The 27,118-nt window shown below is 34.5% G+C and overlaps 1 protein-coding gene across 1 annotated transcript in view; it reads right to left on the bottom strand.

Moving 5' to 3' along the window:
* iqsec3b (IQ motif and Sec7 domain ArfGEF 3b) overlaps positions 1–27,118 on the bottom strand; it is a 225,971-nt gene that overhangs the window by 9,805 nt on the left and 189,048 nt on the right. The window contains exons 8-12 of the mRNA XM_088923128.1: positions 21,013–21,152; positions 12,883–13,008; positions 11,620–11,719; positions 4,453–4,614; positions 1,043–1,135 (exon numbers count right to left, since the gene is read on the bottom strand). Coding sequence (XP_088779254.1) covers positions 1,043–1,135; positions 4,453–4,614; positions 11,620–11,719; positions 12,883–13,008; positions 21,013–21,152 — 621 coding nt within the window. The remainder of the gene's footprint in view (positions 1–1,042; positions 1,136–4,452; positions 4,615–11,619; positions 11,720–12,882; positions 13,009–21,012; positions 21,153–27,118) is intronic.

Here is a 27,118-nt window from a genome sequence, read left to right as displayed (position 1 = left end):
TTGTCATAAATTTGTGCCAGAAAACAACAGCCCAACAAAACGTACCAGAGGAGTACTGTGTACTGTAGGTCTGTACTTCAATTAAATTGTTTTGTATTAAACCTTACTACTGGCATTTGGTATAAGAAATATTAATTCCTACCAGTCTTATAAAGAAAACATTTATAATATGTTTATATAATATGTTTTATAGTATGTTTAACTGTAGATTATTCCTCTGCGTATGTCATAATATTTTATAACTGGATATGCAAAGCCATCACATTTTATTAGAGCTTTCATTAATTGCATCTTAAATACTAGATGTTTAAAGCGATGTTTTGTATTCCCACCAATGTTTTTTAGAATGCTGCACTCATGCTTGTAAAATGCAGATAAGAAACATTATATAAACAGAAGCAATCAAAAGAAAACACAATCAAATCTGAGAATATCTGGGTCTCCAGTGTCACGTGTGCAGGCTCAGAATGTGCACAAGACAGGATGCTTTGTGGCAATTTATGGAGATTAACTCAGACTAAATGCTTTGAGGATATCTGTTCCATGCACCTGTCTGTAGTTAAATCAAAGCTCCTCTCTGATCTTTCGGAGTGGATTTCTGTGTGTAATCAAGATCAAGAAGTAAATAATCAATCAACAATCAGAAAGTGAAACTTGCTTTAATTGCTTGCTCCAGTATTAAAACATTTATTAAATTTAAATGCATTTAAATTTAAATGCATTTTCTAATTTTTAACAATAACAATAACTACGCTTCAAACAATATTTGGTCTAGAAACAGGGCAAATAAAGAACACTGAACAGTAGTATTTGGAGTATTATTTGATAGATTCAAAATGTCAGTATTTCCCTGCTGCTGTTTCTTTTTCAGTTGGACTGCAAAAATATTACAGATTTCAGCTGTTTAACCATTAAAATGTACCCAGGAATGAAGGTGTTGCCCTGTAAGGATTTAACATAGGATAGGTGGCTCCTCATAAGATTTTGCAGTTCTTTTACATTTTTCCATGTTTTTACATGGAATTTGTAGTGTAAGGAGTACCTGGCGGGGAGCTCTGCTTTCCTCGGCTCTCCAGCTGTGTTCCGTTGTTTTTGGAGGAATGAGTCTTTGCCCCCTGTTGTTTCTCTAGCTCCCCTGCAAAACATTAAAAGACCAGTTTAGACTGAGAGCTGTGATAATATTGGAGCAGCATGGGACAAGAGAAAATGGCATTGCTCAAAATGTAATGAATCATGCATTTAGTGTGCATAACTGTAGAGTACCTCATTTTGAGTGAAAAGTAAGAATTACTAAAATTTTTGAGCAGGATAAAATTTAAATCATAGTGTAAAATGTATACTGATTTATTGAAATTACAACTATTCTAACCACTTCCACATATTTAACCATTGGTTCTCATTTGGCGATTAAGTGGTGTCACTGTTTGTCTTCCTTTAAAAAAAAATAAACTCAATCTACTAAAAAAAAAATTCCATTCCAGCATGTTTTAAGAAATGTAGGTTGGGCAAAGTGAAGTATTAAAATAGAGAACAGAGAATACCCTGAAATAAACAAATTACACGGAATGTTAATATTAATAAGGAAATAAAGTGGCTAGTATTCATATTTAAGGTTTTAGAATGATGTGCTCAGTAACCATTTAAAAATAAAGTTAATTTTCAAGATCAGCTATAAATTATGGAAAACAAATTTACTTAATACTGTATATCAGTATGCAGCTTATTGACAAATAAAACTTAGCCCCGATATGTTGCAGGTTTATTAAGATGTGCTTTCATAAAAGTAACAATTTTAGTTTTAAGAGGTAGCACTGACCATTTTCTAGGAATTTACTGCTGTGTTTCTCTACAACATTCCTTCACCAGGAATTTCAAAGATACTGTATACAGTACATACTTTTATGTTTCTGTGTTCCACTAATTGTAGTGGAGATGGCATGACTGTTCCAGGAAGATTATTCTTTCTTCTGAAAAGCACTGCTTGCATTCATAACCTCTGGCTCAACTAGTTTTACAGCATGTTCATACTTTTTAGCTACAGTAGCTGTACTGCATTACAGGTAATGACAAGGATACTCTTTGTGTGCCTGAACTTTGATATGTGTTAATGCAGAGCTGAGTCTGCATGCTGCTTTATTTTTTATCTAAAACAAGATTAAGATTACAAAGGGCTGTTCAAACATAATACACACAATGGCAAATATTACTGCTTGTTGACTTTCACAGCCATTTCCCATGAGGGGGGACATGGATTAGAAAGGTCAGCTCCTGCATATTTAACAAAAAAGTTATTTGTAAAGTGTAGTCCCTTCAGTATAAACTCTGCTTCCCAATCCAGACTCATGTTTAATATTACAGTTTGTCAGAGAAGGGCATTTTAAAGCATAACTATTTGGCATAGGGGAATAATTCATAGTGGAAGATTTCATGGTGAATGAGGAAAAGATACAGATGCAAATGTATGATTTTGAATTGTTTTGCGTCTCTTGCAAGTGATAGTATTTTCAAGCTACAGTTTTAGCCAGACTATGAAGTAACAGAGATTAGAAAAAAAGTAGTTCTTTCTCTGCACTTTTCCTTAAGATAAAAGAAAGAATTTTTTAGTTGGGTGAAATATCTGTTTTTTATCTTTCCGCTGAAGAGAGAGGGAACAAAATATTCACTGCAGCACTACACGTATCTGTAACCCCTAACAACCACAGGGACAGTTTTATCTTCCAGTTGAGCTCTGAATGCCTTAATTGTGACAGTAATGAGGAGGCAACAGTACAGAGTAGTGGTTAGGGCTTAGGATTTGTAATTGCAAGGTTGTGGGCTCACAATATTTTCATTTTTTTTACACTTGGACAGTGTACTTCACTGAGACTGGTGCAGTGAAAATACCCTGATGTGTAAAGAAGTACTAGTTCAGGTCACTTTTGATGCTTTTTTAAAAATTTATTTTACGCCATTTAATTAAATAAACTCATTCTACTACAAAATTTCAGCCCTAGTTTTTACACCCCAACGAGCTCCAGTACCGCCGCATTAGCTCCACCAATTACCAATGCGCATTCCACACATGCTGGAGACTCACTGGGACCATCCTCTACGAGATCAGGCCGGGCCTATCAGGCCAATTAGGGAACCTCGCACAGTATTTAAGCCCTGAGGAACCATTCCTCAGGGCTCAGACATTGAGTCACTAACCTGAACCTGAAACTTTGAGTTTGTCTCAGTTTCAGGTTCTCAGAAGTATTTCTCAATCCTCAGTTTCCAGTTCCTCAGTCATCATTGCCACTAATCATCTCTTCATTACCTCAGACTCAGCCTCTGCTCTGCCTGCTTCAGCTGTGCAGCTACTGCCTCAGCTGTTTGTCCTCTTCAGTGCTGTCATTGAATAAATTATCTCGATTGCCGCGTATCTTGGCTCATTGACTCTAATTTTTGCTGAGCCCGTTTCAACACCTTGTCGGGCCAGGCGTAACACTAGTATGCTTTATTAATATTGGTAGTATTGACTCCTAGGTTTCTGCCCATTGACTAAAACCTCCGGATCATGATTTCCTGGAATGAAGTTTGTAATGCACAAATGAATCTACATATACTGTACAGTGCTATACATATTTATTAATACCCCTCAATGAAATAGGAACAAAATGAGTTCCTATTTCCTATTTGAAAGAGTTGTGTCTTAGTCTTACTTAAAAGAAGTGTTACACTTCTAAATATCCTTTAGTGCTTTTCCCTAAGACATTCAGTAGTAGCATGTACCATCAAGGTTAAAATCAAAAAGCTCTCCAATGAATGTAATCAAGGCTCATTACCCTTTACAAGTTGGAGGATGGTTACAAAGGAACAAAAATCTAAATCCTATTCCACAGTTGGATCCTGTAATAGTAGGCTTAGGGCTATGTATACAGTATAGTGGCAACCCTACCAGGAAGAAGACTTGCCACTGTGGCAATCAACCATAAATCCATAGACAACAGAGATCTCCAAATTAAACTGCCAACTTCAGGACACAAAGTATCAAAAACTACCATTCAATGTTGCCTACGTGAATGTGGCATTCATGGTTGCATTGCAAGTCAGCAACCTATTTTGACAGCAAACCACAAAAAGGGGCATCTGAAAGATAATCAGTACAATGTTTTGTTGGACATTATCATCAACTTTATGTGTGGAATAAACAGGACAGCCAGCAGCTATATCACCTTGCAGCTCACGACTGGCAACCCACTCAAGCTAAGCAGGTGTGAGCCTAGTCAGTACCTGGATGGGAGCAGTCCTGGGAAAAAACTACGGTTGCTGCTAGAAGTGGTGTTAGTGGGACCAGTAGGGAGTGCTCACCCTGTGGTCTATGTGGGTCCTAATGCCCCAGTAGAGTGATAGGGGCACTGGTGTGGTAAGATTCACACATCACATGTTTCATTTCTATAGGCACCAAACAACACAGAGAAGGGAACTCACATTCAATGCGGATCTGCTCCATCTCAGTCACCTCAGCAATTGACTCCTTCAGGTCTTCCACAAATTTAAGCAGCTCTTCTGCACTTTGGGCACAGAAATTCAGCACCTGTTTCTTCTCTGACCCAGAGTAAGGAGACACGATAGTGATCCCATGGGGGTAGTCTAAGTAAAAAAAAGACAGATAAGAGTAGGGTTGATTGATGTGATGCTTTGACTGAATTTAGGGAGAATTGGACAGGATGGTATAATGCAATCAAAAAGTGTGCAAATGCTGAAAATGACAAAAGCCTATACATATATACAGTATACTATATATATATAAAACAGGTTTCATGTGTAGATGTGAAACAATACATTGCTGAACAATGTGTAAAGATCTGAAAGTGTATTTCAGAAGATATAACAACACTTAGTAATAAAAAAAACTTTTAGGAATATTTATTGAGAAGTTATAGTAGGCATACAAAGCTTTGGCATAACCCACTTGGCTGTGATTTAACCAAGTGATAAAAAAATGCACGGAAGAGAGGGGCCTACTATGGTATTCTAGGAAATGTCATGAAATAATTATATGACTTATATACATATTATATCATACTGCAGTTAATTTTCACATATTCAATTCAGGTTTTAAAACTGCAGTATATGCTATGAAGGAAATACTTCCTGTTCTGTTTTATACAGTCTCAGAATAAAAAAGGAGTTGGACCACCTTTAATCACACAAACAATCCCATTATTAGACACTTTACTGTACTGTCTGCAGCATACATTGGTTAGTCTCTGTAACTAAATGGAAAAGGGAACTTTAGAAAATATTGTAAATGAAAACATGGAAAGGTACCAGAAACTTGGATTACTACAACTGTACAGGTATGTATTAAGTTGACTAATAGTATGGAGCGCTAAAGAATAAGACCAGTTCTATCATACATTTAGTGGAAAATGGGTCAAACCAATCATAAAATGGTACAATACACACTTTGTTTGCTTTGTGAGGGAGACGATACTTATATTTTATCTTAATGCTAAATATACAATCCGTGATAGAAGAAAGCAGCCGAAGTTTGTGTGAGGGTAGAATTGTTTATTGAAGTTAGTGAAAACTTTGGTTTGTCCCACTTGGCTAAGAGTCAATTTCCTGTCAATAGGATGGGGCGGCTAGGATCCCCATGCTTAGTGAAAAGGCGACCAAGGTGGAGATGGAGTGGATGAGGGATTCGAAAATGAGCAAGGAAGAGGAGAGGATGACATGTGGTAAGAGGACAGGATAACGTGGTATATATGCGAAGTGAGGCAATTACAACGGGATTAGGTGCAAATTGTGCCAAGTAAGCATAATTCGGCTGCCTTCGTCCCTCACAAACTTTCACTAGAAATCCATTATTTAGTGGTAGCTCAGGGATACAATTCTTGCCTTTTTTATATAACAGGGTGTGGGTTCAATTCCAACCAGTACAAGACTAGTGCTTTTCAAAAATTTTCCCTTTCTTTTAAATTAGGAAATGTAAAATGGACAGTTTATATACTGTATATGTTTTTTGCCCCTTTTATCTTATTTGTTATTGATATAATTATTGTATTTAGCTTCACTAAAGTTGTTAAAGCACTTTCCTCACATACAGTAGCACCCTTTTGTGTTTAACTGTTCTCATGTAACAAAGGGTTGTCTCATGCACTCTCTTTCTTGTCCGAATCATCTGTGGTTAAGAACCAAAGATAACGAAGCATTAATGTCAAACTTTTTCCAGTCATCTTTCATACATACATGTGTGGATTAGGTTAGTCACTGTTACTCAACTAAAAGGTAATTGTTAAAATTTATCAACAGGTTTTTTAAGTTTAATTTATCATGCTGAACATTGCTTCTGGGAGACCCTCACTAAAACAAGTTAGGCCCTGTCCCAATATGCACACTTGCAGTCTTGCGCCCTTCATATACTGTACACATTCCTGTTGAAGTCTGCAAGGGCTTAGAGTGTTACATTTCTAAATTTCCTAAACATGTTATGTTCCTTGTACTGTCATTTTTGTACTGGGATAGACATTATGAAATGCATTTATTAGTAACTAAATAAATAAATTACTACTAAATAACCAGCAGGCATATTACCCTGCAACTCACAACTGGCAACCCACTGAAGTGAAGCAGGTGTGAGCCTGGTCAGTACCTGAATAGGAGACCTCCTGGGAAAAACTACACTGATGGGGACACTATGCTGTAAAATGGCACTGTCCCTTGGCCGAGACATAGAACTGTGGTCTTTAAAAATCCCAGTGCATTTCTTGAAAAGAGTAGGGATGTGACTCTGGTGTTCTGGCCAAATTTCCCACTACCCTTTACCAATCATTACCTCCTAATTATCCACATCTATGAATTGGCTTCATCACTCTGTTCTCCTCCCTACTGATAGCCCATAAAAGCATTATTTACGTGTAAGGATTTTTTAACATGAATAAACAATATTGAAAAAGTTCCCTTAATTTACTTTGCCTGTTTTGAGTTAAGCCTGCTCAACATGATGTGTCACTACTTTTGTGCACAGACAGATGAGATGAAATTCAATTTCATCAAACTGCGAGCAGAGACTGAAAAGAAGTATCAACAATGGACAGTATTTTGACCCTGAGCCGTGTAAGCAGCGAGTGTCATCAGCGAGGGTGTCCCATTACCCTGTTTATAACAATCCACCCTCGAATACTCACACTCTTGCGCTATGTCACAGAAGTGCAGACTTGGAGGAAGGGCTTAGTGCACAGTGCGAGAATTGGGACATGAGAATTGGTCTTAATTTACAGGAAATGAATCCACAAGCAATTTTAAAAAGAAGAATGGGCTAAAATTATTCAAAACTGATGCAGGAAATAATAAATAACTATAGAAAATGTTTATGTTAAGTATTTTACTTAGTATTAGCAATGTGGTCCGCTTGAGCTGTTAGAAAGAAGTGTTTGTGCTGTTTTGGTTCCCAAGATAAAGCAACGATTTTTTTCCCACTCCACTACAGTGGCGCAGACAAATCAGACTATTTTTATTTTTCATTGTACTAAAACAGTGCAGTCATTTGCTCTTAAAACAGTATGATACTGTATGGTTTTAAAGCCATTACAGTATGTGTATAATATATTTTTTATGATCAAAATCTAAAATAAACATGATCTGTTTCCTAATTACTTTTTATTTAAATTATCAGTAAGACAAGTATAGATGTAGTGCATATGTAAACATGAAAAAAACATTGCATTCACAACAGCCAATAAACCAATAATAAATAAACAACTTATAAAACAATAAACCATTTTTAATATATATCTGGCTCAATAATTTTGCTTTGTGAAAATCCCCTACTTATATTTTAATATTAATTTAACATACTATAATATTAATAAATCTGTAGTATACATATCATATTTTCAAAGAAAGAGTCTTCTATCTGTTAGAAGTACAACTTGCATTGGTATTGGCCAGGCATTGAGCCCTAGAACATTCAGGTGGCAGGCAAGACTTTTACCACTAAACCAAAGAAACATGTCGAATTCATTACAGTATGAACATTATGAATCACAATGGAAATCCCTCAAACTCTGACTGATAGTTGAAGATATAAAGGGGGAATAGTTAATTTTTGTTCAGTTAATTAACCTTAAGTGCAATTTTTACTATTCATTCTTTGTTTGCAAAAAATTAGATTGTTACTTTAATCTAAAAAATTAATAACCAATTCATAAAGTAACAAAACGTAAAACTCTAAATATTCTGAAAATAGTATTAAGATGGAGCGAATGGTGAAAATATGGAAAATAGACATACAGTAAAGCATTTTTCTGGAAAAAGCCTCTAATAGCAGGTGACATGGTGGTGCAGTGATTAGCATTGCTGTGCATTGTTGCCTCACAGTGCTGGGGCCCTAGGTTAAATTCCTAGCGTTTCTATGTTGACATGGATGTTTCCCCATTTCCTCCTATAATCCAAAGACACATAGATACTGTAGGTTAATGGATTTCTAGGAAAACTGGCCCTTATGTGAGTGTGTTTGTGTTTTTTTGTTTCTGCCCTGTGATGGACTGCCCAGGGTATTTCCTGCCTTGTGCCTGTTACTTGCTTGAATAGACTCCATCTCCCCTGTGGCCTTGTATGGGATAAAGTGGTTAGAAAATGTACTCTACTACGTATATTTTGTACTGTAAGGAAAAAAACACCTCTGTTATTATATTTGTCCAGTCTTCATCTTCTGCTTGTATACCAATGACACTCTTAATATTACTCACAGTACTTGTAGTTAGGAGTCTTTATGTGGACTGCGCATCTAATTTTTTCAGTGTAAGAATAATTTACAGTGATTGAAAGACATTATAGGGCTGTAACACTTTAGAAGTTTAACTGAAAAGCTTTACCTATAAAAACAACTAAAAGCATTAAAATCAAAGCAGTAAGTTTTTTGAACCCCTTAAATAACTTACAAGAATAACTGCAGAACAGTACAGGCTTAGAATAACCCTTCATACTGTACTGTACTTTGTTAGACAATGTCCTATACTACCAAGGATCTGGGGTTTAATTTTTATTTATTTTTTTAACAACTGAACATAGTTTGTGTGAGGAGTCTGTTCAATGATGTTACAACCACTTAGACCAGTCTATAAATCTTTTCTTGGGAACAAACTGCAGGATTTAATGTAATTACCCTTGAATAAATCGCAAGACAAATGGGACTTAACCATAAACTGCACTTCCACAATTTTTAATTCAGTCTCTGTTAGCTGTGGATAAAAGTCCTTCGAGGCTAGTTATTGTCACAATTTGTATTCATTAAAATAAAAGTAAACACAAAACTGACCTCTAGATTTGTTTTTGTGGCCATTTATTTAAAATGAGTGACTTGGGACTTCAGAATGTCTACATTCTGCTTATATACAGTACAATGCATCCGGCCATAGTGTGTATTCTAGACAACTGGCAAGAAGTTACTGTACCTGCTGTTGGTATGTTCTGTTGGCTTACACACAAGTCAGAAAAAAATGGATGAGTCCAAAAATTCCTTGCAATGCTTGTTAGTGTTTTCCTTAATTTACTTTTTATCACAGAATATTGTTAGTACTGTATAACACAAATGCCTACTATTTACTACAAAGGACCTGTTATTTATGTTGCAATGATAGTGTCCTTGTTTTGAAAGTGTCAGGCTTCTTTCTAACCTTCATCCACTAAGTACTAATACAACTGAATCTGGTTGCAGTAATCTCCCATTACATTTTATAGATTTATCTTCTCCTTTGGTTAGTAGCTGTCCTGTCATTTTTGATTCACTCTTTCTGAAGTTTCAATAAATACCTGTGGCAAATCACCCTTTTACCATTTGTAAAATACAGCCTATTTCTGGGACAGTTAAAGCAGCTTTGACTTTTACAGTACTTATCACTTACTTATTCTTTAGCGTTTCCAAGAACCAGAGCTCATTTGGTAATCATGCATTCACCTCCTATGCTCCTCGGTAAAGGGACTCTGTACCTCTGAAAATTCACAACACTAATTCTCTTGCACTTTTTAGATTGCAATTAAAATTGCACCTTTTCACTTTTTGTATGAGGAATGTTTGATTTATATTCATTTTGTGAGATCAAGTGATTGTGTATTGATTTCTACATCTGTGAAAGTATAGTGCTTTGAGTATTTTGGTGTAAGTTATATACCAATTAGTATATAATTGTTGATGATGTTGGGACCAATCCTGTAATTACACAGCTGCTTTGGATTTCATAAATTAGGTACAGTATACAATGAATTGATTTGAATAAAGGCATGATCGAATGTCAATGTGCCATTTAAATGTGTAAGGCAAGGTTTCTTTCAAGGTACAAAAATAAACAAAAATATAATTCACTCCATATATTTAATTGTACTGTACAGTACTTTATACAGTATCTCTACGTTTTGGGAGGAAATTTAACAACAGTGTTTAACATGGTTTTTAGTGTCTTTTTATTTGAATTACAGGTAAAGGAGGTCTATAGCTACCATGGGCTTTTAGAAACTTTAACTGTGACATCTTAATAATGAAACAAATAAGAAACATTCCATAGTCATGTGGTAGTCAATGCTGCATTAATGAAACAAAGTATTACATTAGACATTCTTCTTGCATTGTTATGCCTTACCACTTTAAATCTAATGCTGCAAGATATGATCTAGCAATTTAAAAGTAGACTACGTATTTGAACTTAGTTTGAGTAATGAGTAAATGTAGACTTTAGAATTGTATGAAGAGTAAACAATGATGAGAATTAACTATTTTTACCACTAGAAATTTGAACTAGTAATCAAAAGATCACCTTAGAAAATGCAAATGAAAGGACCAAATGCATATAAAAATGTCATCTTACTATATCTTTAATTTTCCTTTGTTTTGGAACATGCTTACTTGAATAACACTGTAGTGTGTTAGTACTATAATTCTGAGATACTGTATATAATTATAGCATGCAGCATATGCCATCTTTATGAACAAAGAAAGGAAATGAAAGAAATGTATGTTTTCGATTTTACATATTTCTCTTGGAGCAGTGATTCATATACACAATGAGCCTGCTATATTATATTGGTTGGATTGGACCTGAACAAGATGAATATACTGAGGGATCTGTCTTTTTTAAACTGGTTATAATTCTAGTATCAATAGCACTTTAAAATATTTTTTAATCTAAGATAATATAGAAAATACAGATGAGAGTTTATAAAAATGGGAAGGAATATTTTGACAGTATGTAAGAAATATACACTACGTTTTTTTAAAGTTTATGTAAGATAAACCTACAGTATTCCTGTTTGCAGCCCTTCCTAATATAATAATGTACAAACTACCCACAGAAAAACCAAAGCACGTGCATACAAATTAAAACAGAAAAGAGCATACCGAAATCATATATTCTGCTGTCTCTCAATTATAATCTGGGGGTAAAACAGTCATAAAATTCATGTCCTTGGGAAAAAAATAATTATTATTAATTGGTTTTATTATCTATTAGCCTTATTGTTTATTATAGTACAGTGGGATACTCTGTAAGTTTAAAGGAAAATAAATGAAATTGCCTAATGATTTCCCAAAACAGTTTCTTATTCACGCCTTACAGTATATAATGAATAAAACAGCAACATAGAACTGGTGCTTACACTCATTCTCAAAGAGGTGGAACTGCATTCCCAGAAGGCCCATAGCTTTGCAGAATGTGTAGGTGGCAGAGCTTTTCTTTTTTGGACATAACTTCAGTATCTGAAAAAAATGAAAGAGTTTTTAAAACATAAAAGTATGAATGAATCACCTATGGCAGATTCACATGAACAGGACAGAGTCCTTAACAAGCATGAGTAGTTCAACAGTGCCCCACACTATGTGCTCAATAACCACCAGAGGGCAGCAATGTTCTCTGGGGCAGAAAATGGCATACTATAATAGCAACATGAAAATTAGTCTTTTAAACTGCAGCTATGTAAAGTGTCAGTTGATATACCTCTGTAGGCACCGTGGTATCACAGACAGCAGAAGCATCATGGCTTTTTTATTTTTTCATAGCTGATGCAGGACTGCGCAGCTCTGAAAATACTACAGGTGGTGTAGAGAATCCTTAAAGTACTACAGCTGTTTGTGGTTGCTAGACAAATCAGTACAGTATTAAATGCTTATTAATCCATTAGTGCCGCCTTGCTGCACTAATAATACTGTTTGTATACTTGTGGCAAACAATTTAATTAAATAGAAAGATTACATTGTTGGACAAGATGTTGTTACAACATTGCTATCACAACTACAAATTAGATACAGTATGTCAAAATGCTGTATAACAATAATAAATAGTTATTAGCAATTGGGTATAAATAGGAATTTGAAAACAGTCATTTTTTTTTAGATTTTAGTTGTAAAAATATGTTATAAATAGTGACTTTAAACACATATTGTGTTTAAAAGCAAATAAACACATAAAAAGACCAGATTAAAAGTTTGAGTAGTGATTTGACTGACTCTGTCAAGCACTGTAAATTGCACTGTACCTTATACAAGCCAGTACTATATTCAGATCAATATATACCTTTTATTTTCTAATTTAATTCAGATAAGGTTTAAAATTAAGAATTTTGTTCTAAACACTGTGTGAGTAAACATATGGTATATTCTGTTTTTGTCTTCAAGAACAAATGCTTGAATGACAGGAAGCAATGAAAGAATAAATAATTTAATATGGTATAAATATTCCTTAAAGTCAATTTACACATAAGTATACATTTAATCTTACCAACTTCATAACAACAGTTTAGTTTGTGATTAAATTGTGATACATTTCAAAAACAAAACAATTACTGACACTTACTGAAATTTTAACGATGCTAAGCTTGGGTCAATTTTAAGGCTTATTAAATGTAAATGAAGCCAAAGCTTACCACAAGCAGGTCATTGAAGAGGAACACTTCTCTCTGATGAGCTGCCTGCTTTTGAGCCTTATTGACATCTGTGACTTCAAAGAGCCTACTACAGCACACAAGTCTCCTGTGAGGCACAGACAGAACCTGGAAGAATGAAAGCAATTATGGAGATTTTGCAGTCTGAAAATCACATCAACGTTTCCTAAGTTAACATTGCTTGTTCAGAGAATCCAGTGTGATGCATTTTGATTCCATTCCATTTTGATTGATTCCATCTTTCTTGTGAGATGTGAATGTCTATTTGCCCGATGGTTGCTCTATTTGGCAGAATTGAGTTCCACCGAACACGTGTGGTCTGAGCTGGACCAGTGAACAAGCACATGCTTGTCCATCTCTAAGAGACATGCAAAGAAAGTGTCACAGATGTACAGTATAACTTGTACTACTTTCAACCGTGGTTATTGATTATTAATTGATTCTGTTGATTACAAATGTTAATTAACCTTTTCGATTTTCCAGATCAAAATCTTTGTGAATTTGTTCAGTTATAAGTGATACTGTAAGCTTCTGTTAATGCTCAGAATAGGAAAAATTCTAAGTATTACAGTAAAAAACACTGAGCAAGTTACAAATACTTATGGAAATATGTGGTTACTTAATAAATACTGTACTGTATGTAATTGTTTACCCCTTAGAAAAAAACAAGTAGAAATGGTACTACCAATAATTCCGATTAATTACTTGTACTTTTAATGTCATTTTAATTATCTGTTAGGTTTTTTTTGGTTATGTTGTTCATATAGCACCATGGAAATGAATTAAAATACCTCTAGATTAGTGAATTCTGCATGCAGAACAATTCCTTATCAAGCTAAAAAAATAGTTTAACAAATACAAGTTTAACTAACAAAGCACTTAATAGAAGTGTTTTTTTTTTGCAATTCATATGTGTTTATAATGTGATCTTCTTTCCAAACATCTCCAAGTTATAATGCGTATACTGTATACAGTATTTTTTTTATCTATGGTTACCTCAGCGTTTTAAGTGTGGACGAAAGTAAACTTTCAAACTAGCATTTTAATGGTAATGCTTACAAGTTAATTTTCTTTCAGTGTGCATCTTGAAAACTGAAGTCATCAATAAAAAATGTCTTTAACAATTTTCCTCTTCCACATTCTTACCTTTCAATACTTTCATTGCATGTCCATTATAAATCATTACTACAGAAGAAAACGAGTATTGTAATAAACTGAATTATAAACCTATATTACTGTATACTTAACAATGCACACAATTATGCTTCCCAAGAGAAGCTTTTGTTCTGCATCTGCTACTATAAACGGGGATCTCTGCTTTGTAAAGATTTTCTTGAAACACTATATGAGGACCAATAGAAAAGTATCAACATTTACTCAAATCAGAAATAAAATTCAAGGTATTAATGTATATTTGAAATGCATATATTAAAGTGTTTCTGATTTTGTAAAAAAAACAACAGGACCTAATGTTACTTCATTACCTTGAAAATGTGAATGAGAACACTTTTATCATTAGTAGGTTTTGTGCGGGTGTCAAAACCACTCTTTATTTGATGAGCACTTTTTATAATGGATTTGCAAGGGTGAATAGTACAGTACATCTGTTTCATTTCAAGGCTAAGGGAGTGGGAATTCTAGTTCTCAAGTCCATGTTTTGTTGTAACGAAAGCCATTATTTGATGTGAAAGTCTTGTTAGGGTCAGAAGCAAACTTTTTAACACCTCTGATATTTTGTTCAATGTTTATACAGTACTATCACCCTCAACATGGCAATAGTCTGATTCTTAGAGGGGATTTTACTTGTTGCCTTAGATCTTAGATCCAAAATGCTCTTCAACTACGGTAAGTCTAATACTATTCAGAAAATGCTGCACCTAGTATATTACATTTTTCCTCAATTTCTGACCCTTGATGTTTCCTATCCCCCCTATTATATGATACGTGTTCATTTTACATGTTTTTTGTAACATTAGTATTGCTAAATGTTTGAGATGAAGTGCTCAGAGTTTGTTGTTGAAGCTGTTACCCCAGATCATTTTAAAAAATGTCTGGGGAAGATTAATTGGATTAATTAACTTTTAACCTTGGATTAATTCACTTTAAATGGGCTGAATGGCCTCCTCTTGTATTGAAACATTCATACGTTCTTATGTTTTTATCTCCCCTCTGGAACAGTTTGGGGATTCCAGCTGTGGGGTCAGCCACTGCAGGTGCTGAGTGTCTGGGCCAAAGGTCTGCTGGGAAAAGTGAAAATGCTACAATATTGTACCTTCAGGTTAAATGAAATAGCATACATCCTGTATGTGTTTGTCATATTAAAATCACAACTTTCTGCAGCATTGAAAAATTGTTTTACCTAGTGCACATACTTGTAGCCTATCCTGTCTTGTCTCATACTATACATTGCTCAACACAGTACATACAGGCCTTCTCTTGTGCATCCCTGATACTGATGCATTTACTGTTGAACTTAATACATTTTGCCGATATTTTGCCGAGAGTTTTTGTGAGGGGCACCAAACCAGATATTTCACATACATTTTTGTGTGGTCATCTGAAACATTGTGGTTCCCAAAAAAGTGTTTAGAACTAAAGCCCTAGGCCATAGATCTCCAATCCTGGTCCTGGTGAGCCCCAGACCACTAAGTTTTGTAGACTACCATGAAATCACCAGCTCTAGAGAGAGATCTAGAGATCTAGAACAATTCCATTGTTCCAATTCCTCACACTTCTCTTAATCAAACAGCTTACAGTGCCAAACTTTAAAAACACAGGACCTACTGTATAAGATTACATTTATTGAGACTTCCAGTGAATTCCAGGATGAGTGTGAGCAATGAACTAATATGATTTTAAACAGTGTGTTAGCATACAATTGTTGCCTAATTTTTATTTGGATCAGTTTTGTTTTAGAGCACAGAAAAATATAATGAGATTTTGCACTGAAAATTCACCCTTGAAATTCACAGAGAGTTATGTCCAGTATGATGGAAAATTAAATCTTCCAAGCGCAAGAACTCCCACAAAGTATATTTTAGATACCTTAATCATTAAAAAAAACAGTTATGTTTTTTTCAAAGTTATTAAAGGCATACTTTCACTTAAGTAGAAGGGTAAATACACTTTTCTTCAGCAAACACTGAGCATCTTTCTCTCACTCTTTTTTCCACCCCCTCTCCCTTTTGTTTTTTGTCTGGTGCTTGTTAAATACAGTACTCTGTCAAACACAGAACGTTATTTCCAACTTTCTATGCACCCTCCTAGGCAACACATACTGTACGTGTAGCTGTTTGACACATTCCATAAATACATTTTATTTCTTGGCAATGTTTACTTTTATTAAGATTGGTTATTTCTACAAAATATAGGTCAACACTGTTCTTTCAGGCATTTTTGTGCTATTGATAAGTTTTTCTTTAGCGGTTCGGTAATTTATGACATTTGTTACTCAGGTCTGGTATTTCTGTTGTACAATACCTACAAATTGCTCCTATGAGTGAGGGATCAAACATTTTATTTCCCTTATTTCACTAGTTTGCTTTTACTGTGTAAATAATTTACTAACACCATTTACTAACTATCCTGTTAGAATAATGGAAAATTATTAACTGCAACTTAAGTGTGAGCTGTCTGCTCGCCTGGAATGTGAAGGGCAGAGCCAGCTTTGGGCAGCCTGACCAGAACTGAGAGTGCCTGATATCTGCTTAAGCCATGATTAACAAAATCTAGAAGTACATAATGATGCTTAAATGATGATTAAAGGAACCCAAGAATGTTCTTATATTTCTTACGGTTTATCACATACCAAGGCTAGCAGCCTTGGCTTTACACCATACTGTATATGGCATGGAATTGTACTGAAACTGTTCTGGGTTCTGAGTTGAATCAGCTTCACCGGCTTTGGCTCCCATATGCATACATAATAAAGGAAATGCCAGCTTCATACACCCCCGGATCGTGACTGCTCTTGTTGGACTTGTTTGGAAAAAAAAACAATTAGAGGCCTGAACACCTATACTGGAGAAACAAAAGCACACTCTGTACAGAAATAACAATTTAAATATGAGCTGTTCTTGGTTTTATTGCACCACTGGTACTGCTGTTATGTAAACAGGGGAAAATGAAATTTAAAGGAAATGCCATTTTTCTACACTCTAGTGTATTCAATATATTTAAGTGTCATTTTAATGTGTTTTCAGTACAGACCTGTATACTTTAATATCACATTAAGCAGATTTTAAATATGCGTGTAAATATAATATACAAGTGCATATTGTTATATTTGTATGTACAGTAGAATACATTTTGTATACTGAGAGTTATTACAAATGAAACAAGTGAATCTTGAATTCAAATTCAACCTTGGAGACCAAGGAGTTTTAAAAACTATTAACATAGGCACCTACCTATGCTATCAACATACAGTACTTACAACTTACAACAAACTCCATTGAGCTTTGTTTTTAAAGTTTTTCTCTCCACTTTTACCTTGCAAAAGTGTCATACCTTTTCTAAGGTGTCCCATCAATTCTGAATTCAAATCCTGAATGTGCAAACTGTACACTTCTAAGGGTATAATAAATCACACTAAATGTCACAAAAACCACTAAGACTTACAGTAAGTACTATATGTTGATAGCATACAAACTTTATACACTGGTTTAGTGCAAATTATGCACATTCTTCTTGGCAATTTTGCTCGAGTTCTCTCAAGTTGCTTTGGGGATGACTTACTGTATGAACAGCTTTTTCACAGACTCTCAACAGGATCCAAGTCAGGACTTTGACTCAGCTACTCAAAAACATTTGTGTGGGTTTATTGTCTTGCTAAAAGGTGATTTTTCTTTCCCAGTTTTAGGTCTCAGGTAAGTTTTCCTCTAAGAGTCCTCCAACCTCTTAATAATTGACAACGCTCTAAGAAATTTTAAGGGTATTTGAAATGGTTTTATACTCTTCTGATGATCTGTGCCTTTATATAACTTTTCTGTTAATAGTTTTTTAAACTCTTTGGTCTCCAAGGTTGAATTTGTGTTTGACTGAGGGGATCTTACAGAGATCGGTATTAAACTCAATTTTGTGTGCCTAAATTAATTTACTGTAGGTTTGGCCACAGCAAAGGGTTTGAATTTCTATGCAACCATGACTCTTTCATATTTGTTTCATATTGATTATCTATTTACTTATTTTACTTACTACTTTGTTTTGAATGTATGGAGTAGGTTGTGTACTGTATATAAATATAAGTTACTACTTCAAAGTATCATGACTGAAAACATTAAAGCAACAAAATGTGAAAACTGTGGGTTTGTATACTGTATATAGACTGTTAATCTAAAATATACATTATCAAATAGTTATTTTCAGAGGAAGTACAGACTCTCCACTGAAAAGCTACGCAAAGCTACTACGCAACAATCTGTACAGTCTAATTCAGTATTCATACTTCACAAAACATGTAAGGCAGGCTTCCTCAGAGCAATTCATAGGTCTATCTTTTCACAAGGTTTAGCATTTTCTAAATTCTTTAAAAGAAAGCCTTTCTGGAGGCTAGGAATAAAATATTGTGCATTTTACTATACAAACTGAGAAACTTTGACTACAGTAGATGGTACTTGCTTCAAAGTAAAGGGGTTATATAGCTGTACTGTACACTGCTGAGGTCATGAGGTGTATTGTATATGAAGCAAGTTCCTATAGCTTAATACAAAGATAAGAAATTCAGTATGCCAAGATGAACAAGAAGTGTTCACTGCTTCTTATACAGTGCTCATGTGAAATATGGTGCTGTATATAACTCTGCACTGAGGGTACCCATTAGATATTGCTGTGGGAAAGATATCATAAAGCCAATTGTGTAAGCTTTATTTAATTAAACTACATGTCAAGGAAGAAATTGAGTGGATTTTTAAAAAGTATGATATTTTATTTAGGGAAAAAATAGGATAGTTAATTGGAGGCCTTTTCAATCCCCTACAATAGAAATTATAAATATAATGTGATCTTTATTTATGAGATCATAAATGATCTGTAAATCATTTCTCTAACATCAATTTGGCTAAGATTCAGCATCAGAACAGCTTATAAATTAGTCCTCATATTCCAGGAACAGAATCACTTCTGCAGTTAGCAGCAGTTCTCATATCGCTTTTTTCAGTATAAAATAGAAAATGAACAATTAATGAAATAGGAGAAAAACAAAAGTAAAAGAATTGTTATAATTTGCTTAAAAATGTGATTTGATAAATCAAGGCCACTTCAAACTTAACATATATCAGTCTACAGAAAATCAAATAATTCAACAAGCTTATCTCAAAGTGTCTTCCTTTTTTAAATTAAATTAAATTGGAAATAAAACTTTGATTTTAAAAAAATCATCAGGATGTCTAGGGAATCAAAAGATTCTTAGATTAATAAAGTGAAAGGTGTACATTGTGAGACAGTGAAGTGAAATCTGTCATTTTTGCTGTGTATTAATGGAATTTGCGTTTCGGATAAAAAGTAAATTGAGGAACAAAATTAGAATCTAAACCTTTCTTTCTAGGTGTTACTTTGCATATACTGTATGTTTAGTTACTGTATATTAAAATATATATTTGTGTTCAATCTCCACCTCCAATTTCAGATCTGTATACAGTAAGTACTGAGACAAATTAAATTAAAGTAAACTAGTAAAACTTAAAGTAAAGTTAATTAAATATATGTAAAGTTAGTATTTATATTTATTAATTATTTATTATCAGTTTAACAAGAAAAATAGAAGTCGAGAGCACTTATTAATGCTACTGTACGTCAAACCACAGTAGGTTGCATGTTTTTAACATTTTTATCAGCTTCCTCTTCCATCTCTATTAATAGACAAAGGAGATTATATTAAAAAGAAGATTAAACTGAGTGTAATGTCTGAGCTGGCTGGCACTCAAGGGAGAGGTAGGATTAGAGGAGCAAACCCACTTGTTGTAAAGGCTGTTGCAGTCATACAGACACCTTTGAAAGATCTTCTACATCTTCAATACAAAACGCCTTAGAGATAATTGTTACCATGGTGATTATGTGTCCCCTCACACATTAATATTCTACAATAAAAACATTGAAATGTTCAGACAAATGCAGACAATTTATACAAAATTAGCTGTTAAAGATGTGTACATACAGTAAGTGTTAGAAATATCAGTGTAAAAAAACAACATTTTCACAGTAGAGCAAGTATGTGACTCCCTAGATAAGATACTGTTTTATTGCAGTTACTTTCAGCAATGAATTGTACCCATTTGTACAGCTAGGTGGAAAGGAACGGGTACTGTAGGTAAGATGTCTTGCTCCCAGGTACAACAGCAGTGTCTACAGCTGAGATATAGATATACATCTCCCATTTAGGTGTCCTGAGGTACTGTAATCACTCTGTTCCCCTCACAATGAGATTGGAAAGATAGTAGATCTTGAAAAAGAAAATAATTATTAATGATTACTTTTAGAACTGATTTCACACTTGCTAAAGATATTTTATGGGGCCCGTTATTAAGCCTCATATTTTATTATGTGTTTTACAGTATAATCAATTGCTTTATAGTACATATTAGAATGTGTCAAGAGAAGCCTTGTCTTCTCTGCAGTTAATGGTAAATGAATGTTTTCTCTTTAACTTTTTGTTGTTGTACCTTGTATTTTTTACTTTTTGTTCACTGTTCTCAAAATCACCAGTCCACCAGCTATCTGCACGCACCTCAGTCCATAACTAAACAGCCCCAAGGAACTGAAACATGGTTCCCCACCAAGAAAATCAGCCTGAATTAATCTGAATTGTCTAACATTACATGACACTTCATCTCTATTAAGCAACTGACCTTCAGTTCAAAAGTTCAAAACGATCTCCATGTGCTAGTTTTTCTCTTCGCCCTTATTTTTGAAAAATAGTCATATGCTACGTGTGTAGATAATGAATAGAAGTAATGGTATTTATTTTTTTCTTAAGACATTTTCTATGTGCAATTATGTTGTCTGCTTGACCAACACGTAACTGAAGGAAAATGTATAAACCTTTAAATGCAACATTTCATTTTGATAAACTAGCTCACCAACAGTACAAAGGTGAATATAGACAGAAGCACTCACGGTTTTCATGCCCACAATGGACTGCTCCACCTTGGTGACGTAAGTGACATGGTCTTCGTTAGATCGCAGCTCTCTCTGCTGGATCCTCTCATAGATGCCAACCACCATCTCCCGAGGGATGTCTGCGCCGTCATCTACTCCTGGGAAGAAAGGTAACAGTGTCTGATCTTTAATCGGATAACAGACGTTCTTTCATATGAGGGAGGGAAGGGAGCTCTGCTTTCAAGAAACAGGGCATTGGAGTCACAACTGGTGCCTGAAGGGGTACATTTATTTTTGTTTTCTAGCAAGCATTCGGATCAAAATGATCTTTTTGGGAAATTGTATCTTCCCAAGAAAAAAAGGAAAGCTACTCTGTATTGGTACACTCTTTTGTAAGAGAAATGTACGAAAAATCTCTTTTTGTGAAACTGTTAGTTTTACAACAAATAATAAAGAACGAAAAGAGCACAACATAAGAAGAAATAATAGACTACAATAAACTAACTTCAAAAAGCGAAGGCTCAACATGCAACCAGCAACCTGCAACCTTGGTTGGTCTACTTACCTAAACCTATTAAACACTACAATTAATGATTTTTATAAGTTCAAATAATGAAATAATCTAATGAATGAAACTATTGCAATAAAAACCAAAACACGGATACTCCAGGAATGGATGTGGGACATATTGCTATACCTTCTGATTTCTAATAACAGGAACATGTTCTAGCAGCCACAGTAAATGACAATCTGCAATGGTTATGCTTTCTGAGTACATTTAGTGTTGCTTACATTTTTTGAGTACATTTAATGATTCTGTATTCCAACCTATTTCCTCATCAATCACACAATAAACAAGTTGCATAAAATAAGTTACAGTAGATTGGTGATTACACAACTGATTGGATTTTAAATAAATTGCAGTATTTGTGATTTATACCTTAAGGATTGTCCAGTCACTGACAGCAGGCATTTTAAAATGTTCTGTGTAGAAATTAAATGTGACATTAAATGAACAGTTTGCATTCTATTCAAAAGCCTCCTCTCTACCTGTGATTGGCAATGAACCCTGTTTGTCTGCATCTTCCTGAACCCTGAAAGGTCACTCGAAGTCCATATTTAGAGACAACAACATAGCTCCAACCTTCTCTACTTTCAATTTAATTTATTTAAATTAGCATTGAGAAAAAACGTCTTTTCATAATCAACACCCTCTGAGCGATTGTATGAATGTATTTAATACAAATTCAGAAAAAAAACCCATAGAGGACTGTTCACAATGGTATACTGAATGGGTTTTGGGATTAGATTACCTACTGTATAAAGGGCTTTTGTTTTTGTGCCAGAAAAAATAGTATTTGCATTTTAATGGTTATATTGTGCGTTTGTTTTACTCAATTGAAATTCATTAACCACATTCAGATGTCACTATTGACTTTCTCAAACAGGTAATCTAGTGGACGTTTAATCACATATCAAGACAGGAGTTCAATGGTACAGTACTGTATATACTGTAGTACACATCTAAGACATACTATATTGTATATTTTTCCACTGCTGTAAGTTTTAGTGATCTAAAACCAAAGCAGCATTTATTCAAATCTACCTGGTATTTTTTGGGAACATGTATTCTTAGAAATTAAAACCTTTACTTTGTTGTATAAAAGCATTGACAGGTTTGGGCCTCTCTGTGTGGAAACAGGAGAGGCTGTAACTGTGAAAGTATGAGACACTTGCACCATAGGACAGAGCTACGTTCTGCTAACAGAAAGAAATGTGTTGCTTTTCTTTTCATCCTCAAAAGGATTGAACATCAATATTGTATACAGTATGATTCTGAATAATTATGTTTTTTTTCCAGAAATGACCAGCAAACTTATGTTTTGGGTGCTTTTTCTGTATGTGGCTTTTACCACAGCCTCTTCTCATATGTGCTAATTCAGTTAAAACTCTAAAAGCAAAAATATGACATTTAGTATCAGTGTTCAGTAAAAACAACTCATGGGTTGAGAACTGTTATGGGCAGAACCCAATAGTGTACAAGGGACTAGAAAGTTGGTTAACTAAAGAGAAATGACAAAACATCCTTCACATTTTCTGAAGATAGCACAAAAAATTACAGCTGCTTTCAAACCATACCATTCTTTTTAACAAAAGGATTTAGAATGATCTGTCCCTGAAGCACCACCTTTCAATTACACACTTCAGGCAGAAACATAAGAGGAGGGGTATACTAGCTATCAGGCAACATGGCATTGGTTTTGTGATCTGAAAATGTAGGTGGTACATTTGATAGCATCAAATTCATTTTATAGAACCAGACCTTCAGTGATAAAGGACTTCAAGGTCACTGAAGCAGCTAAACAGTCACTGCGGTCACAACCTCAAAAGGCTTCAAATAATTCAGAGAGTTATCAAACATGAAAGGGCCCATATAACACTTGAGGGCAAAAAGTCATGCTTGATGAGGTTAGGACATTTTCCAGCTCTGATTTCCTGCTGTAACCTCATTCATCATTTATTTGAACACAAATACAACAGGAGTCTACAAATGATTTTTCTAAACTACACAATTTGCCTCCTTACATAAAGAACAGTAGACGATTCACCTCCAGCAGCAGCACATACAATATGTAAGACTTCCCAGATATACTTGAAAATACAGAAAGTACAGTAGATCCAGTTGGTTGTTAGGATTGACTTATACACCCCAATAACATTAAATAAATCCTGGCAATTTCTCTATTCTATCTCAATAAATTGTAGTGCAATCATTGGATTACAGTAGATAGATAATAAATTTGAGACTTCAACTTTAATCAGTCCAGATAGGGTTAATCTTTTTACCTTTGTTCAGTTTAATTTGGATTCATATTTCTAATACCACTGGAATCAATAAAGCTCTCTACAGTTCACATACGACATGTTGGAAATATATATTGGAAATACCCAAGGATTAGGGCTAAACCCAACTGCCAATATAAACAGTTCAGCAGCTTTCTTAAATCCACATTTTGCAAGAAGATGACAGTGTGATTTTGAGCAGCTAGTTAAAAGGCATCTATACAGTACATACAGTAGTGTTGCAAGAAAGAAATGCCACACTGAAATCTAATAGATTTCATCACATACTATTAACCATATTGTACTCACCAAGCCCCCCAAAAAAACATGATAAATCTTGCATATGAAACTTGACTCACTGTCAAAATGAAAATATAAAAAAGTTAATATTAGGTATGGGTTCCTCGAGCATTAATCAAGTATGACTGTAATTACAACTGTTCAAGTATACTAAAACTGTCAGGGCGGTGAGATCTGAATTCATTATAGGGAAAACCATTCAGATTTTTTTAAAGTTAATGTGGCTTTGCTTTAATAAAGTAATTAAAATCATTATAAGTCTAAAGGACACTCTGTAGAAAGAAAATAAAGTAATAAGTAATAAGTAATAAATATTGTAAAAAATCACTCTATCTTTGCTAAATTTAAGGTACTTTACAGTGATCACAGACATTTCAAGCTTTCTAAACCAATAACACACCCTGTGGAAACAAAGCAAGGAAAAAAATGAATCAGAATAATTTGCAACTGTTCCATCCTGACATGACCCTTTGCATAAAGCAGTGCTGTCTGTTATGTTTTAAATACTCTTTCACTTGATTCCACTAGTTCATGTTTTACTTCTTTAAGTCCACTGAATTGACTTTGTCAATGCCTTTGAGAATTGTGAATACCCTAAAAAGATTATATTCCTTCAACTTGTCAGTATTGACATCCACTTATGCTCCTAAATTTATCTGGGTAATCTCTGAGGTAATTCCAGAGCTGTGGCATCTTTTTTATAAGATTAAAGTGATCTTTAATAAGGTAACAACAGTTCTAGACAATATTCTAAATGACATCTAACAAGTGCATTGTACAATTATACAAAATACCCCTTGATTTCAATTCTAAAAGCTTTGACTATATACTGTACTAATATTTTATGTATCATTTTATTGATTCCCCACATTGTCTTTCAGATGATATGTTTTAAAAGTTTTTTTTATAAGTAGCCTTTTCAAGATCATGTTCTATTTATATTCTATGTTTTTGCTATCAGCATGTAGTACTCAGGAGCTGTGGTACTGTAGCTCAGACGGCAAGGGCATCTACAGTAGCTCCTGACTGGAAGGTCCCAAGTTCAATCCCAGGCAGGTAGGGGCAAGTAATGTACACTGTAGCTTGTTCTACTTCCTTCCAGACAGCTCCCAGGTTTACTCAGCCTGCTTTCCAAATTAGAACCGGGGATTAATCCTTCTATCCTTCTGGGGGTAATAGGCCAGCCGAAGTGTGATGCTGACCACATCACCTCCACTTCCAGTGTTGGATGGCCAAGAAAAATGGTGGCCCTTGCCCCCCATTCCCCATGGGCCTTTATGGCCTGAAAAGGAACCTACCTACAGTATGTAGTACTCTGCACCTGTCTATATCAAAAATCTTATGCCACTTGTTTTCAAAGTCTTGAATTTTATCTTTTCTTTTAAATATTGTTTGCAGTTTCTATAGTGTTTTCTAATTCTCCTATTTTGAAATCATCTGCAGACTAATTTACTACAGGTAACTACACTGAAATCTAGATCATGCTCAGGAAGAGCAGTGGACCTAATATACTGGAGATCCATATGGTACAGCACTCATTTCTGTACCATGTGGAGCAGTCATGCCTTAAGAGTACTCTGTATCAACCAATTTTTAATCCAAACATACAGATTCTCCCAAATAGTTCCTGCTTAGAATCTTTAGAATCTTGAAATCAAAATTCTCCACATCATACAGTATGTCCTGTGTGTATACACTACTGTTATTGCTTGTTCAAAGACATCTATAGAATCAGGATCGTGAAGTTCGTGAATGTTCTAAATCCATGTTCACTATTCCCTTGGACAATATTTTCATAAAGGTGATCTTCTAATTTAGATAGCATATTTGTCTATAATTATCTGATTCAGTTTTCACTCTCTTCTACTGTATGTCAGGACTATTTATTAAAAACCTTTGTCCTTCCACTGTCTGAGGTACATTCTTAATTTCTTGCTTTGTGAACACCAGTGAAATACAGTATTCTTTCACTACATCAGCCACTTTCCTTCCATTGTCTAGAATGTATTAAACAATAGTACCTACAGTAGACAAGGTAGAAGTGTACTGTTATTGTCCAGAATATATTTTACTTATTCCTTATGTTTCTTTTCCTGTTATTGAACTGAAAACCTAAAGTACATTTATTATCTTAGCTTCCACTGCAATATTCTTTTTAATCTCTCTTACTGTACGGTACATTCTTTTTACCTTTTCTTTCAATGTATTGTACTCAGTGTTTTTTTTAGGTTTTGATTTACTCATTCTTGGGATAAATCTGTTCTGCATCAATTCTTTCTGCTCAGATATAAGTGAGGAATATTTTCTCTGACTATATTGTCTTCTGTTAATGACACTGGCAGTTTGGTCCCAAAAATGTTTTAAATACTGGTTATTGCAAGATCTCACCATTGTTTTTGAAGAGTTGTCATACAGTAGTTGACCTGTCCAAATATTGCATGATCTTTCATTTTTTACATTTTGCAAAAATCAGTAATCCAGGGACAGGTATAAAGGAAGAACATTTGAGTCTTTGTCAATGCATCGATGAGAAGTACTGTACATTCACTCTCAACCTGAACCACAGGTGGATTTGTGTTAAAGATGAATCCTCTGCGCATTATCACACTTACACAACCAATCCAGTTTGTCTTAAACATCAACAGTCAGTATAAAATTTCCCCTGACTTCTCCAAACACCTGTCTTTGGTCAGGTCTGTCAAGTGCAAAATGACATTCATCTGTGAATAAAGCAATTTACCGTTCTCTCTTCTTGCACCTCAGCTGTACTCTGGCTCACGGAAAACACAGATTTAGTCTCATAGTATATTATAACAAAAAATGCAATTATAAATGAAAAAAAGATGATTGACATCAAATGGAGTATTATATTTCAAACAAGAAAATTAACCAGCAAGTAATCATTTCATTATAGCAATCAAAATAAAGTTAAGGTCATGTGACCTGTGGGTCTTTATGAAATTAAAATGAAATTAAAAGC

Source organism: Atractosteus spatula, chromosome 8 (assembly GCF_055471065.1).
Source record: "Atractosteus spatula isolate fAtrSpa1 chromosome 8, fAtrSpa1.hap1, whole genome shotgun sequence".
In the NCBI taxonomy this organism is placed as follows: Eukaryota; Metazoa; Chordata; class Actinopteri; order Semionotiformes; family Lepisosteidae; genus Atractosteus; species Atractosteus spatula.
The sequence above is the reverse complement of the archived record's forward strand: the minus strand, read 5'-3'. Positions and strand labels throughout refer to the sequence as shown.